Source organism: Pyxicephalus adspersus, chromosome Z (genome assembly GCF_032062135.1).
Source record: "Pyxicephalus adspersus chromosome Z, UCB_Pads_2.0, whole genome shotgun sequence".
NCBI classification, from domain to species: Eukaryota; Metazoa; Chordata; class Amphibia; order Anura; family Pyxicephalidae; genus Pyxicephalus; species Pyxicephalus adspersus.
Window position 1 is genome coordinate 4554271 of NC_092871.1, and position 16444 is coordinate 4570714.

The window sequence follows — 16444 nt, forward strand, 5'->3', positions numbered from 1 at the left end:
ATATGTCATTGTTCTAGGAATCCAAAGTGCTACTGCTATTCAAGGATCCACATATACAGCGGTGCTTGAATATTTATGAATCTCTTAAAATTATTATTATATAGCACCAACATATTATGCAGTGCTGTACATTAAAGAGGGGTTGCAAAGGACAGATACAGACAGTGACACAGGAGGAGAGGACTCTGTCCTGAAGAGCTTACAATCTAGGCCTCTTGATGGGACATTCAAAAAGAACTTAATTAAATTCAACTAAATTGTGAAAAATGCAACATGACCCCCAAACAAACTTGCTGCGCTTCCTAGCCAGGGTTGTGTGCAGCCTTGGGAATCCTCCAGAGGTTGTTAGGGGTTCCTTGAGCATTTTATGTCTCTCAGGTATAAGGGACACCAATGCCAGTTGTGGGTCTTTGTAGGATTTAATGAATTAGGGATGTGGTAGCATTATCAACCATAGGGGATTGACAATAACCGTTTCAATAAAAACCTGTACCCTGTGAGAAAAAAAAAAGCCTGAACCTGGTAAATATGCTGCAGAGGAGAACCATTGGTCTTGGAATGAAAACAGAGGCCTTAATGTAGAGGTCCCACATACCCCTAGTTGACTACAGCTTTCCAAATAGAAGAATAATGAGTACATTTTACTGCCTTTGACTTCACCAACAGGCTTGTAAAAGTCTTGGGGGGCAGCAGCTGGGAGAGCAGGGCTCAGAAAATCACCCTCTAAATCCTGACGTATAGACATGCCTCTCGAACTCCATTTCCCCAAAAGCCAGGGTGTAGCCAAGGCTTTTAGAAGCCAAAGCACTCAGCTTTGCATAAACATCAGCCCTCATTCTACAAATGCACAGATGTAATTAATTTCAGTAAATACAGAAGAGAATAGGTTGATATTCTGCCATCATCTTTGCAAAAGCTGTAAATTTCATTAAATACAAATTTAATGAAATCTGGTGTTTTACTTTGACAGTTCAGTGGGAATCCCATAACATTTATATTCCAGTCATTTTTTTATGCAATATCTGAAGGTTATCAGAAGAAAAAATGTATTATGTTCTATTCTAGGTGAATGTTAGGTTCCTGCTTTAGGCAGATGTTAGGTTCCTGCTCTAGGTTTATATGCAGAGTAGATTGAGATTTGGTGTCTCACACCCGATTTTCTACAGGAAGCCTGGACAAAGGTATACAATTCTTACCAATCAGGCTGGCGGTCAAATTATTGTCACTAGTATACTTTAGCAGCTCTCGAAGAAACGCCATCAAATATCGGAAAACATTCCGGTGACATCTTGGTAGCTGGGAAATCACCTGGATACAGAAAATAAAACCACAATCACCAAATGCACAAAAAGGAAGAAAACAAGATGAACAGGGTGAAAGTAGTACTTATAGTGCTGTAGTAACTGTATATGCACTGGGAGGGGTAAAATCCTGTGATCCTGTTGTCAGTATCTATGAGATTATCTTATGGAAGAAATCATATATTGAGCCATATTCATAAATATATATTTTGGGTGCATTTCTACAAACCTGACGGCAGAGGCGAGTGTCATGGGAACAGTCAATACACCGCTGGTAAAGCTCATAACAGATCACCGGCTCAGGTACAGCTTCCAAGAATATCAACAGAGCTTCTGCCACAGAATGGTTACTTCCCGCTGAGGAAGGGTGTTAAGGTAACTTAAAACACAACAGATGACAAAACCTAAACTTCATATACAGTAAAAACAAGTATACAGTTTGTGTCTAGTGTTGACTTTGGCGTGCAATATTCTAGGTGCTCCATTACAATTTGTGAATTTTGTAATCAGGACATCACTGACCTCTTATGACTAAAGTGTCATAAATATTCATTCAGTTGGGTCCAAAGTTTACAAAGCTGAATAACGGCATGCGCAGAAGGGGCCTTTTTTCCACTAAAGGGAAATAAATGCCGATCCGACGCATGTCCTCTTTTTTTTCCCATTACAGCAGACTACGTCACCTGAACCTGGACCTGCGCAGTGTGAGATCAGGTGATGTAGCAAGCAGACAAGAAGAAAAGAGCGAAGATTGTTGTGGCCGGTGCTGAAGAATTCTAGAAGTAAGTGCGATTTTTTTTTTTGTTTGTTTAGTTCCGCTTGAACATGAATCTGTATTCACTTAAATGATTGTAGAATAGCATCTAGCAATTATTGCAGACACCAATTTCTTTACATATGATCTGGAGAGCCCCATAATCTCATATGCAAATTACAACCTATTTGGGAGTGGGAGAGGCATGGCATTACCTTCCCGGCTGATGCCCGTAATTGTAAATTAGATGGATGTTTTTTTCTTTTATAATACAGGCTGTTCTGGTGGATAACTGCTGCACACGATCAGACATTTGCACAATGGATCCCATATGCAGAGCTCTATAAAGGCCAGAATATTTTTCATTTGGGGAGCAGTTCCACTCAGCCCTACCAACAATTCCTAGATGATCTCTGTGATTGAAGGATACGGATGTTATCTGGAATACTGGTGTCTAAGCAGTCGATAATCTGCTGTAGTTCTTCCTGTCTGCCGGGGGTTTGAAATAGATCTTCCTGCAAGAGAACACACATAGCTCATGTAAAGCAATGAACTCCTATTATTATTTTGACTTGCAGAGCAACTACTGTAATGACAGGGAACATTGGTCAGTATTGACAAACCTGATGGCAAGCATTCTTATATAAATGGTCCACAAGCAGCCACATCTCTTTGGGGATCTTAAGAGGCTTGTCGGTCAAGCCATCTCCATCTGACTCTGGAAGCATCTGCATGACGGCTTTCTCCTGGGGGTGACATTTTCCAAAAATGTGAACATTAACATGTTATTATCTAAGAACAGAAGAAATACAGCTAACAAGTAAAGTGTCGCTTAATGTTTTATGCATCTTAAGCTTGGTTCAGATGGACAATTGAGAGGCGGAAACAGCACCACTGCACAACCAAAAGTAGTCAGCCACTTAGCACCTTGTTGCCATTATTCCTTAGCAGTTAACAAGCAGATCTCTTTGCTACTCACAGACTATTGTCAGGCACAAAGATATTACTGAAGCAGCTGACCAATCTCTGACAACCACCAATCAAAGCTACCCCTATGAACACTTTTAAGCATTTCAATGATAAAGCATAAATGTAACAGTTGGTCATCTGTTTGTAAGTGGTCACATGTTAAAATGTTGAAAAAGCAACCATCTGAACCAAGCAATACATTTTATCAGCAAATTCAGATGTAGCAACATGGTAAATATTGAAATTCCATGGATGTGTGACAAAGGGGACTTAGCAAACACAAAAAAAACATCTACAGGTTGAAATAAAGAGGATCTAAAGCACCTAATGAAAGTAGAAGCCTTATACTTACCTGTGCAGCGAGTGGGGCAGTTCATAATATTATAGTTAAGCTGCGTACACACGTGCAATTTTTGTTGTTGGAAAGGATCTTTCACAATCCTTTCCAACGACAAAGGACTACACGATGCATGAACGGTGCTGTACATACAGCACCATTCTGCTCTATGCAGAGGGGAGGGGGAGAGCGACGCAGCGGCACCCTGCAACGCGCTCTCCCCCTTCCCTTGCATTAGGATCGGTCGTCGTTCATCGTCCGTGGATCCGCTAGAACGGTCGTTCGGACGATGGACTACGCCAACTGTACACACGCCAGATTTTCGCCCGATATCTGGCCGATGCCGATTATCGGGCGAGAAAAATCTGACGTGTGTACGCAGCTTAAGTCAGGTTGAAAAAAGACATAAGTCAATCAAGTTTAACCACTAGGGAAATAAACATTTCCCAGATATAAAACCCTATGGACATAGTTGATCCAGAGAAAGGCAAATAAACCCTGGTACAATTATCTCAAACGGGAAAAAAATTCCTTCCCGATTCCTTGAGACAATGGGATGTTCCCTGGATCAACAGTCTCCGTTATCTTTACTTTAAAGCCTTAAAACCCAGTTATATTCTCCAGCTTTTTCTTGAAGCAATCCATAGAACTTGCCAAAACTATTTCCTGAGGGAGCTGATTCCACATTTTCACAGACCTTACAGTAAAGAATCCCTTCCTTAAACTTCTTTTCCTCCAGACGCAAAGAATGCCCCCTTGTCCCTGGAAATTACCTTAAAGTGAATAATTGGGAAGAGAGTTCTTTATATGGACCATTTTTATATTTATACAGGGTGAGCATATCCCCCCTTACACGTCTTTTTTCAAGAGTGAAACAGATTCAGTTCAGCCAATCTCTCCTCATAGCTGAGCTCCTCCATTCCATTTATTAGTTTATAGTTGCCATTCTCTGGGTTATTAACCATACCAACCAGCAGAAGGCTCATTTGTTTCCCCCCCACTATGGTCTGTGACATCTTTCATCAAAAGAGAGGAAGTATAGAGAAGACCATCTCATGCTTTTCAAAGATTGGGCCACCTCCCACAAGCACTACAAAGATAAATGGACACAGAAATCCTCAGCATCCAATACAAGGAGAGTTTTCTTGATAATGAAGTTGCATTTATGCCTGCCTAGATATTATTAGGGAAGTTCAAATAATGGAACGCAAAGGCTTATAAATAAAGTGGTGGTATACCTACACTGCACCCACATAACCATTTTTTTTTAAAAAATCAACACCTACTATTACTTTCCAAGCAATGCAATAGCTGCAAAAGCCAGAGACTCACTGCTGCACTTGTCAGATTTGAAATGTTGGCGGGCACTCTTTTCAGCAGCCTTGCCCCATGGAAGGCAGCTGGTGCTACACAGTGCTGCTGTCAATAAGACTTATTGCAGAATAACATACCGAGCAATAGTCACAAAAAGATCACTGGAGGTCACTGGAGGATAAAGGCGACCTAAACTGAGAAAATGAAAAATCCCAGGAGGTAGGCACTACAATGGTGGCTAGACATGCAATGTTGTCTTTTTGTTTCTGCTACACAGCACATGCACCCTGTAGCTTACAGCTCGGCTCTGTGCGGCATGGGTGGTATATCACTGCGCTGGGGATAAGTTTAACTCTTGAATAGGATGGATAAACAGGATTGCCATCTCCACAGAAGCCGACGGTAGAGATGACTGTGCCCCTCCAAGCAGCGATGGCAGTTCCCGAACCTGTCATTGCTGCGAAGCTGACCTCCCAAGATAGATATGTGCCATATTACCTGCCAATTACGGCAAAAGCTCACCACCAAACAACAAGTCAAGTTCCTCTTCAGTGATCTTCCCAGCTCGTTTTAGCTGGGTGCACCAACCGGCACTTTTCAGCAACCACCCAGCTGTTTTTAAATGGTTACTGAATAGCTGGGTCACAATAAAGGGGCTGCCACTCACCTACTGCTTCTTCCCACCCAACTTAAAATATTTCTGGGGAGAATACTGCGCCTTAAGGAAAGTGTTATTTTAATCTTACAGGTTTGTGTATGGCTCCAAGTTTTTACAGAACACTTGAAAAGACCTAGTCACGGCTATTCATGAAACATGGAAGGCTCAGCACTTGCAATACCAGAATTAACCAAGCAGAAATTAACCCACTTATGTTAAAGAGAGTTAAACAGTCAAAGAGTTAGACATTATACAAAGCCCCTCATTTCTGAACAGCAGAGTGAAAGTAAAGATTAACCCTAATAGATTTCACTTTTTTTCTTAGGAAAACAAAACGTTTCATTTTTTTAGCCTAAATAATAATTGATAAACTTTTCACTCCAGTTGTTAGAAATGAACTCCAGAAATCACTGCAAACCACAAAAGGACACGGAGACAGAACGATAACCAAGCCCAGATACTAAACACAATGTTACCTTCTCTGAGAAACTGTCTTCGCCCTATGAACAGGTGGAAGGAGAGGAAGAAAGAGAGGAGAAAAAGATTGGTGAGATTGAAATAGAAAGTTAAAAAAACGGACCATGGAAAAATCACATATTAAGTATTGGAGGAGAGTAGGAGTAATAAACCCAACATAGAAATCTGCTTATGCAGAGATTAGGATGAGGATCCATTGCTGGTCTCATTCTATACAATGCTCTTTGACAGGATGTAAAGCTGACCTTTTGCTTTCAATAGTTTTGGCCAAGCATGCAGGTAAACTGTGTAACCGAGTTGTGCCGCAATTATCTAAACACCTGAGCAATTCAGAAGGTATTAAAGACTGAGGATCAAGAAAGCATCCAAGCAAGCTGTATTTTTACAATCAGATCAGAAATTGCAGCTTACATACTCCCTCAGTGAACCTGATTTAACAAAGTTCTAAAAGACTGGAGAAGATACACTTTAATCAGTGAAGCTGGGTGATCTAGCAAACCTGGAATGGATTTCTTCAAAGTCATTCGCTATTTGCTATAAACCCTAAACCAAATCTATTATTACAGGATTGCTGGATTACCCAGCTTCACTGATGAAAGTGTATCCTCTCAAGTCTTTGGAGAGATTTTATAAATCAGCGCCACACACTGATCAATGTTTTTTAGTTTTGATCGGTTGTTGATAAATTGTTGTTCGTTAATATAAACTGAAAGTAAAGCTGTATTGTGTTGTTTTTAGACTTTGGGGATATCGATCTGGTCTGTCGCTGTTGCTTTGCCATGGATGAATGATGCACAGATTCACAATAAGTTTGTTTTTGCAGTGCTTTCCCCGGTTCCTTTTAGTTGGGGGCACCACCTGGCACATTTCAGTAACCCCCAGCTGTTTTTGGGTGATTACTGAAAAGTTGAGTCACAACAGGGGCTGCTACCTACCTACAGGGGAGAATACTATTTTATTGTATGCTTGAAAGCTTTCCTTGAATAGAGGCCAAAGTGTGGATGGATAGGTAACCTGATGGGGGTTTATGGCAAAGTAAGCTATTCGTGAAGAATTGGTGGGACCTAATTGCAATACAAGCTTACTCTTTTTTGTTAGCGGACTTCAGTCTGCATTTAATAATATCTTACAAATCTGCTCTAGGAGCTCCATGAAAGTTGTCAAACACAACCCACTTTAAGATCAATCAAATGCCCTCATATAGAGAGCTCAATAATTCCCAAAGAGACATAAAAATATTTCTACCATGCAGCTATCATAGTGATGTCATGTTATGTCATGTTTCTCACCTGATGCAGAGCTGCTACACACCTGTTATAACTAAATGTGCCCACCAGGGAGTAAAGATTAATTGCTTCTTTATATGTCATTTGATTTATTAAATGACTGGGAAGAGAAAGAAGTTATCTCATAATCCACCATATAAGGCTTGAGAATCTTTTTAGGCAGAAAATACTGCAAACTAAGCCACATAGGAAGTTCCTAGGTAGGAGAGAAAACCAAGAAGAATTTCCTTATGGATGTCTACCAGGAGGCACACAATTCTCACCAGGTCAATGAGTTTGGTAACTGGGATCTCCCGGATGGGCCTCTTCATTCGGCACAAGGCCTCCAGAGATGTGCCGAACGAGCTGACCAGGTAGCTTCCGGTGATGGTGAGAAAGTAATCTTTCCCGCGGTCCAGGTGAAGAACCAGGATGTCCTCAATGGTGTCCTGACTGGAGTTCAGCAGCGTGACAGAGTCTTTACTGACATAAACTTCCAGGCTGATTTCCACTGACTCGTCTGAGGACAGGAAATGAAATAAAAATAAGGAATGGCAGATATTCATGAAAAGTTACAGATCACAGATGTATTAGTGAAGAGCGTACAAGAGGACATTTGATACGCCAATAAAACCCAGATCAGCAGCTTAGTCTTCTCAGGATGTGGGGAGTCATTGCTGTACATGCAACCCCTGTGTCATATCATTCTCTATTATCAATCATTATACAAGTTCCTGGCTATGGAATAAGAAATTTTAATACAAAAACAACATAAATAATGACTTACTTGGCTCCAGGTAACCCTCACAGGGCTCAGCTCGCAGCCATGGTTTACAGTACTGAGTGTCATTTAGTTTGGGGATGAAGGAGAAGTGACAAGGAACCTGCCCGTCGTTCTGGATATCAAATTTTTCGATCTGCAGCTGTCGCAACCTCACCCGCTCAAACTTGAACTGTGAAATAAACCAAAGATTGAGCAAACAATTTTACTGCAAATAATCACTAATCATATGGAAAATATTACATGTGAACCATCCAAATAGCTGAAATCCTGTTTGCTCATCCAGATCCGGAAACAGTAGCATAGTATCTGTATGTATTATTTTGCAGCTTTACAGCTTGATAGTTCTGACATTACAGTCTGGATTTTGGTGTGCAGAAGATTATTTTGAATATAGACACATTTTATTGTAGGGGGTGTACAAGTATGACATCACCAATGTGACTGGGGCAGCAGGGTAACTCAGTGGTTAGCACTCTGGCCTTTGCAGCGATGGGTCCCAGATTGGAATCTGGGCCAGGATATTATCTGCAGGTTCTTTAGGTGTTTGTGTGGGTTTTCTCTGGGTACTCTGGTTTTATCCCACATCCCAAAAACATGCAGTTAGGTTAATTGGCTTCCCCCCCTCCCCATATCGATCCTAGGCTGTATTAATGACTATGGTATGGCCATTAGATTGTGAGCCCCTTCAAGGGACAGCTGGCGAAATGGCTATGGACTTCGTAAAGCGCTGCATAATATGTCAACGCTATATAAAAATGCTTGATAATAATGTGCTGTCCCCCATTGACCAATCAGCAGGTTGAAAATCAGTCTGTGTCAAAGTTGCATTCCTTAGTTGCAGAGTAATAAAGTGAGGTTAAGGAAATGACTGTACTGTCTGGCAGGTTTGTTCACATCATTAGCTCCACAGAATTACAAATCAGCAAATATACCAGCATGTAATGTAATGTTATTTTGTGGCTGTTTTCCTTAATTCAGTTTTAGCAGAGAGAATAACACAATTACACACTCACTTCTCTTCTACTGAGGTTTAAGGAAGGAAGGAAATCATTTTCCATTCTGTCCATCATCCGCACGATGTCCTCAAACGCTTTCCTGTATCGCCGCTCATCAACCACTTTCACCTGGAAAGGTACCAAATGCACAGCAGTCAGGAAACTGGAACTCAGGAAAGGTTGGACTTTGTATTTTATTTATGTATAGATAGTGCTGAATTATTTCACAGCACTGGGGATAATAAAGAACATAGCTAATGCACAACAAAGTATATCAATGAAAGAAATACAAACAAGTACAATTAATGAGAGAGCCAATATATATGTAAAACAGACTTGTACTGTGATGCACATTAAATCTGCCCCAGGCCTTCCCTTCAGTCTTCTAAAGTTGCACCGACTTCTCTCCTGGACTGAAAATGCTTACTCCGTTTGCACACTGAGAGCTTCTTACAATGTACATCTGAAGCTGCAGCAAGTCAGATAGAGTCTCTTCATTTCCTGCCTGGAGGACGTTCATCATCATCTAGCCCCTCCCTCCCAAATCTGACTGTCTTGGTCCTGCCCCTTTTATTCTTTGGATTTCAATTCCTTTTTTCATGACGGCTCAGCATCACATGCAGGCATTATCTATAGTGGTTTGCTTTTCTCAGCGACTTACTTTTTTATATATATTTTATACCAAGCAATCAACACTTATTTGATGCTTACCCCAATGCTAAACAAAGAGCTGACAGGTTTGTGATCGCTGGTTTTTAGCTCCATATGGCTGCGATATTTCAGTTGTTTGATGCTACTTCCTCTCCACAGAACACGGTCACACCAGGCTGGCACACGGCACTTCCCACTGAAGGTCATAAAAACAATATGGGTGTCACTAGTAAAATTCATTGTCTTTGAATTTGAACCTAAAAAAGTTGAGTTACCGAGTTGTCGTTATATACAGAAATGTTATTGGGAATAAAAAGAAATAAGTTTAAGAACAGCAGTGCATTTCTTGTGCCTTGAGCCTCATAGCTGTAGATCTTTAGTAAGATGTTGTAGAAAGTACTGGCAACTACTAGGAGACTTGGGAAAATTTTAGAGCTGTCACTACTGTGCTGCTATCTGTTCCCGAGGTCTTGCAATGCAAGGATCTCCCTGCTTCTGCTTCATTCTGTGGTTATGTGCTGCATTTACTTCCAGCTGCTTTTTTAATATTTGCCCGCCCGTTATGACATCACCGGTAAAATAGGAGACAACTCTTGCATGAGGAGCACAGCCCTACCTCTACGATGACTTACTCCACACACAGACATGGGGCCTGATTTATTAAAGCCCACTACACTTGGAGAGGATACACTTTCATCAGTGAAGCTGGGTGATCCACTAAACCTGGAAGTCATTTGCTATTTGTTAGCAAATATTTTCAATCCTGAACGAGATCCATTCCAGGTTCTCTGTATTGTCAGGCTTCACTGATGAAAGTGTATCCTCTCCAGCCTTGGGGAGCTTAAAGAGTATCTATACTCAGAATTTTCACTCAGGCATCCCGGGAGGCTCTTGGGCATGGGCAGAAGGAGCCTTTTTGCTGAAAGAGAAAAATTTGCCGATCTCACACATGCGCAGTGAGAATGCTGGTGGATAGTGTTCTGCTTACTTTGTCAGGTCAGATCTTCCTTAGCATTGTAAGGTGAATGTGTATACCAGGTTGCTATGCAAAACATGTGCGCATAGTGCTCTAAAATGTGTAGGTGTGGAATCAGCCTGAAAGCGGTAACTCCCCACCAGCTATGGAAATACAAGTCCCAGCTTGCTTCACCAGCTTCCTAACTTAATGCTAGCTGCCAGTAACTTGTTGTACTACAAAAACCACAGACCCAGGGGACAAAATTGAACATTTAATGAAGATCATTGAACATTTAATTATATATCCACTGAGCAAACTCTACAGCCAAGTATCACGACTCCAAATCTAAGGCCTGTAAATATTTACTGTGCCTCTCCTCTGATATATTGTATAACAGCCTGGTGCGGGGCCAGAGTTTTAAAGGAAATAAGGAAATTACGTCTAATACTGCCAAGATTTCATTTACCACAGCTTGCTGAATTTCACCAAGTGCGGTGTCTGCAGTGGGCGAGCTCTGTTTGAAGTCTGCTATTTTAATGACAGTAGCAAAAACAGATGCAGATGTAAACTGCCTCACAAGGAGACATCAGTGCCGCCAAACAACATGAAATATTTAGCATAATAAAATGTTCAGAGACGGTCATGCATCAGCTATCTACATGAATGAAGGCTTTCTTTCTTCTATAAGTGGCACGCAGCAGACATTTCATAGAGGCCTTTCAGCAGGAAATGTCATGCCACTTATTGTAAATACACAGCAGCCACTTTATCATGTGACATTTCCTGCTATGCAAATATTTTTATATGGTATAAAGAGCAATAAGCAATGGCACTTGAAGTAGTAAGTTTGAAAAAAAGCATGACCAATCGATTGGCATTGCCTAAGAAACAAAGAAAGGATTCTGAGCACTGTTACCCTTATGTTTGGGCTCCCCAGTTTGATTTGGTTTACCTTGAATCCCAACCATCAGTCTTGGGGTCGTATTTGTAAGTTGGGATGAAATTGATAGGACCTTCTGTGAAATCTGCAAAGACGTTCTTTAGCTCTCTCTGGATGTTAAGCTGCAGGAAACAGGAAAGAGAGAGATGGAGGTCATTAGGTTAATCTGATAAATGACAGCGATGAACAAAAATGAACATACTTAGGTTGGCTTAATATTCTCTACCTATGACAGAAACGTACATCTAAATCTTCATCGGTCCAAGTCCATGGTTTAAGGGCCACACACAAATCAGGATGGTCATACAAAACAGAGACTTTACCTAACCGTTATCACTGCCATCAAAACTGTGTGCGCATGCTGGCACGAGGCATGGAGATGGCAATCCCCCTTCCCATTTACAGCATATTCCAGCATAATTTAATCTTGTTATTGCAGGAAGACACAGGTAAAAATACTTAAAGGTGCAGCTGCTAAAAAACTGAATAGCACATCGCCAGAACTACATCTGCAGACAATTTGCTATAAGTGTGTTGACAGGCTTCAAAGAGTCAAAGAAGCTGCACTGTTTGTTGGGAAAGTCATGAATGCATGCATACACTGTACTGGCCATACAACAGTAACATGATGAAGGGAGAGACAGGTAATTAGGTTAGCACCTTGTTTTGTAGTTCATGTAGGACTTTTGTAGTGCCAATTAGCAGAGCCAGAACTTTTACCCTTTATGGAAAGGTGAGAGCTTACTAGATGTTTAGCAGGTCTACTGCTCCCGCTCTGTAGGAGACCATGAATTAGTAGAGGAAGAAGCTATGGGGAACCAGCTGTGAGCAGGGGAAGTCTGGGGAAAAGTGGTATAAGGTTATATATTACCCTAAGTATGGATCCGCCAGACAGATTGATGAACAATGTTGGACGAGTGCTGTACACACGTCAGATTCTCGTCCAATACTAGCCCTGAAGTGGTAATCGGATGAGAATCATCTGACGTGTAGCCTTAGTGTACGTAGCCTTAGTCTTCAATGTTCCTCCCAGCCCTAAAAACCGGTTTAATGGGGCTGGGGAAAACATTGAAGACCACCCTTTTCAGTAACCACCCAGTTGTTTTTGGATGGTTGCTGAAGAGTTGGTTCACAATACAGGGTGCTGGACAGTTGGGACAGAATTCAAAGACAATAAAAATGAGACATACAAAAGGGAGAGGACAAGAAAGCTGGAAAAAAGTATTGAGGGTAGAAGAAAGCTGAAAGGGTTAAAGAGGGTAACCAAATTCCTATTGCAACAACAAAAGTAACACTAAATTTGGCACATGTTGTTCCGTCCCCATCTTGACCAACTTTCGAAATTTTACCTTGAAATAATAATAAATTACTTACCTGATCGAACTTCAGCAAAGTGTTAATGTCCTTTTTTGCAATCATGTTCTTCACTTCCATGGCGTCGTATTTACACAGCCTATAGTTCAAATCTCCTAACCAAATGATGGCACTGCAAAAAAAAGGACGAACAACCGTTACTTTACAATAGTAAACCTCAGCAGTGCTAAAAAAAAAAACTCACAATAATTCTTACAGGAATCCACAAACAAAATGCACAAGAAAAACATAGACCGAATGTTTATCGGATAATTTGTTATAACTAAATATCATCTTCTTTATAACTTGCGCCATGGAACTAATTACATATTTTAACTGGAGCTGCATGAAATCAGACAAAGAATCTTTCGTTTCAGGGAAAATGTCATTAAAATTTTTATGGATTTCTTAAACTTGCAGAAAAAAAGATTTTTCAAAAATCTTTCCATAAATTAATTCCACTGAAGGTCACCAAAATACTGACAAAAATATTATATCATATATTCGATTTAGCGTGATTATTTTCACTTTCTCATAACTTAGGACGAATGCCAACCTCTAGGAATAATATACAATAAAGAGACTAGGTAGCAGAGGGTTTTTTTTGGCTAAAGTCTGTTCAGTTATGTTTGCAATCACATAGGTTAGTATGCAATTAGACAAAGTACAATTCCCATACAATTACCGGTCCATAGTCCTTATCCTCTTCTGGGTTTTTTTTTTTGTTGTTGTGAGGACTCAAAACTATACATTTATCTCCTGTGATTCAGTAATAGTTCTATAGTCCCAAGATACAGGGACGCTTAGTAGTACATTTGACATCTGAGATTAGAGTCGGGAAGGGATCCCTATCCTAGATATATGGGGGCACCACTTCATGTATCATGAGCCAAGGTAACCACAAAAAAAAAAAAAAAAAAGAGAGAGAGAGAGAGAGAGGAGAGAGGCGGAGAGAAGATGAGAGAGAGCATGCGTGAGAGCAAACAAGGAGAAAAAACGGACACGACCCACAACAATTCAATCATGCAAAAAGAGGAAACCAGAATGCTTATAAAAGCAATGCACACTTAGGTGCATAAATAGTTATGTGACCAACACTTCTTCAATAATGGAGTTCACTTATTGACATTGACATTACATTACATGAAATTGACATGTAAATAGCAGGATGTGTTGTGGAGTAAACACGGTGATGTTTAGCAAATAGCGATATTCACTCTCTGCCTGAAAAAGGTCCCAAAGAATGATCACCTAGGCAAAAATGTTCACCTTGTAGTGGTGTTCAATAAAAGAAACCTGCAAGGCCAATCCAATTAGAAGTTGATTTATGATGGAGTCTGACAGAAATTAGCTGATCATGCTCCAAAGGACAGGGTGGCTTCTGTTATATTCTTTTGCTCTCCCATCAGTGTCAGCAGCACCAAGATAGAGGCCACAGACTCTTACAATGGAGTCGAAGTAATGTTGTAATTACCAAACGGGAGACCTACCCATCACCATTGATGTTCTTCGTATTTATTGTACAAAAAAACTCCATTAGCCTCAGATGCCAGGAAAGGAATTTGTTTATAAGAGTAATTTTGTGACATAAAACATAATTATATGTAATGAGAACTTGTCACTTTATTAAGGCCAAAACTTCAGGTTCACCTCTGTGCCTACTGACTGCTATGCTGTTCATATGTTGTAGCCTTCAGAAACAGTTTATTTCTAGGTATGAGAAAGCGCATGACAATGGAGGAAATGGATGGTCCTGATCAGCCTATTACTGAGAGGAAATGCTATTCCTCCTCGTAATAGGCTTTGGGATTCGGACATATATGTTTGGTTCTAAAACATGTCAGCCATGGCCCTTACACATGAATTAGAAGTGGAGCTACAGTGTAGGAACCAAGGTAAAGTTTTTCCTTTCCACAGTCCCATTATTTAAACAAATCTGACAGATAGGACATTGTTTCCACATCCGCACAACCACTGGCCTAGGAAAGATGGAGCCCTGAAAAGACTTACTCATGTTTCATGATGTTTAGTGTGGGAATATTCTGGTCTGGCAGATAGAAGTTAAGCCGGGCACAGATATCTTTATAATCTTGATTGCGTCTCTCAAAATCTTCAACGTGTGCCGCCAGGTGAGAGTTCACAAAACAGAAGGATGTATTGTGGAAGACAAACCTAACAGCCACTCCACCTTTATTACCCTAAAGAGGGAGAATGAAACATATTAAAAAGATATAGGCTAGGTATTTCCCTAAAGTAAATCTAAAATGAAACACTAAAAAAATAAAAGTAATTTAACTTCTAAACAGTCCAGCGCTGTCCTTTTTCTTTATCTGCTAATTCTGACTTTCCCTTCACTTGAAGTCCTAGGGTGACAAATCTTCATGATCAAATCTCTAAGTAGTGTTTTATTGGGGTTAATAGGTAAAGAAAAAGAAAGAGGTTTGAGGCTTGAGGTTCAATACAATAATGTAATTATGTATTTGTAAATTTTTGATCCGTACATAAAATATTACAAGTTCCATAAATTCCATAAATCTAGAAAAGTTTGGAATTTAACATAGATAACCATAATGAACAATGATAGGTTTACATGATAAATTCATTATATGCTTTTCTATTTTGCTTTATATCATATAGAGACCATACAGCCTCTGTAACAACTAACCCCTGCGGAAGCCATAATTTGGCAAAACGCGTAGGTAATATGCGACCGTAGGAGGTCCTATACCATGTATACATTTGTTACTGTATGGAGTCCTAGAACTTAATGACTAGGATGAGTATCCGAACCTTGTGATTGACAACAACAGTTGGGATACACTAGAAATCTATGGAACCTGTAATAATTATGTATTGACCAAAAATATACAAATACATAATTACATTATTGTATTGAACCTTGAACCTCAAACCTCTTTCTTTTTCTTTACCTATGAACCACAATATATTGCTAATTTACTAGAGGTGGCTCAACCTATAGGTTAAAGTAAGAATAGAACTAATACCCCATCTAAGTAGTGTTGTCACCATAAGTTTTGCATTTCCTGAGGACAAATGAGCTAATGTAACAACACACAGTGCACCAGCTTGTTGGGTCCACAAGGAGATTAGGACATAATGAGAAGCCAATGTCACTGGGGAGGATCAATATATCACTACTGATCACAGTGGTAATCAAAGGGCCGACCAGAGAAACCACAAGCCACAGTGAGGGTTTACATTCAGAATGTAAGATCCCAGTAGCTTCAATGAGCAAAGACTGGCGACACCATGTCTCAGAAAACCATGTATAAGTAATCTTTTTGCTTCTGTTGGAGTAACATTTCGGTTTCCAGTGAATGCATTTCCTCCGTGGCTTTCCAGTAAAATATTTAAATGTAAGTTTTCAGGCTTGTATTAACTTAAAAAAAAACGTAATAAAATCCTGGAAGAATGGTTTGCTTCATTACACCACAGTCAGCTCTAGCTGTGCAGAAGTAAATAGCATAACATAATTGATGCAAAAAAAAAATGATGCCAATGGTCAGACTATTTACCATTTTCCCCATAATTCCTGTGCCTACAGTCTCCGCTGCAACCTCCTGGATGTGTCTGAAATGTTCCTTTTTGGCAAACACCAACATCATCATTCCTACAAGCCTGATTAGACGAATCTGGAAGATACAAAATGGATATAAAGTTCAACGTG

The 16444-nt window shown here is 40.2% G+C and overlaps 1 protein-coding gene across 1 annotated transcript in view; it reads right to left on the reverse strand.

The window, feature by feature from the left end:
* Positions 1 to 455: 455 nt before the first annotated feature.
* Positions 456 to 16444, reverse strand: part of OCRL (OCRL inositol polyphosphate-5-phosphatase) — a 34540-nt gene continuing 18551 nt past the window's right edge. The window contains exons 11-23 of the mRNA XM_072430657.1: positions 16293 to 16409; positions 14767 to 14954; positions 12778 to 12889; positions 11416 to 11525; positions 9566 to 9701; positions 8873 to 8983; positions 7863 to 8028; positions 7360 to 7595; positions 5810 to 5833; positions 2679 to 2801; positions 2486 to 2570; positions 1531 to 1658; positions 456 to 1308 (exon numbers count right to left, since the gene is read on the reverse strand). Coding sequence (XP_072286758.1) covers positions 1147 to 1308; positions 1531 to 1658; positions 2486 to 2570; positions 2679 to 2801; positions 5810 to 5833; positions 7360 to 7595; positions 7863 to 8028; positions 8873 to 8983; positions 9566 to 9701; positions 11416 to 11525; positions 12778 to 12889; positions 14767 to 14954; positions 16293 to 16409 — 1698 coding nt within the window. The 3' untranslated portion in view covers positions 456 to 1146. The remainder of the gene's footprint in view (positions 1309 to 1530; positions 1659 to 2485; positions 2571 to 2678; positions 2802 to 5809; positions 5834 to 7359; positions 7596 to 7862; positions 8029 to 8872; positions 8984 to 9565; positions 9702 to 11415; positions 11526 to 12777; positions 12890 to 14766; positions 14955 to 16292; positions 16410 to 16444) is intronic.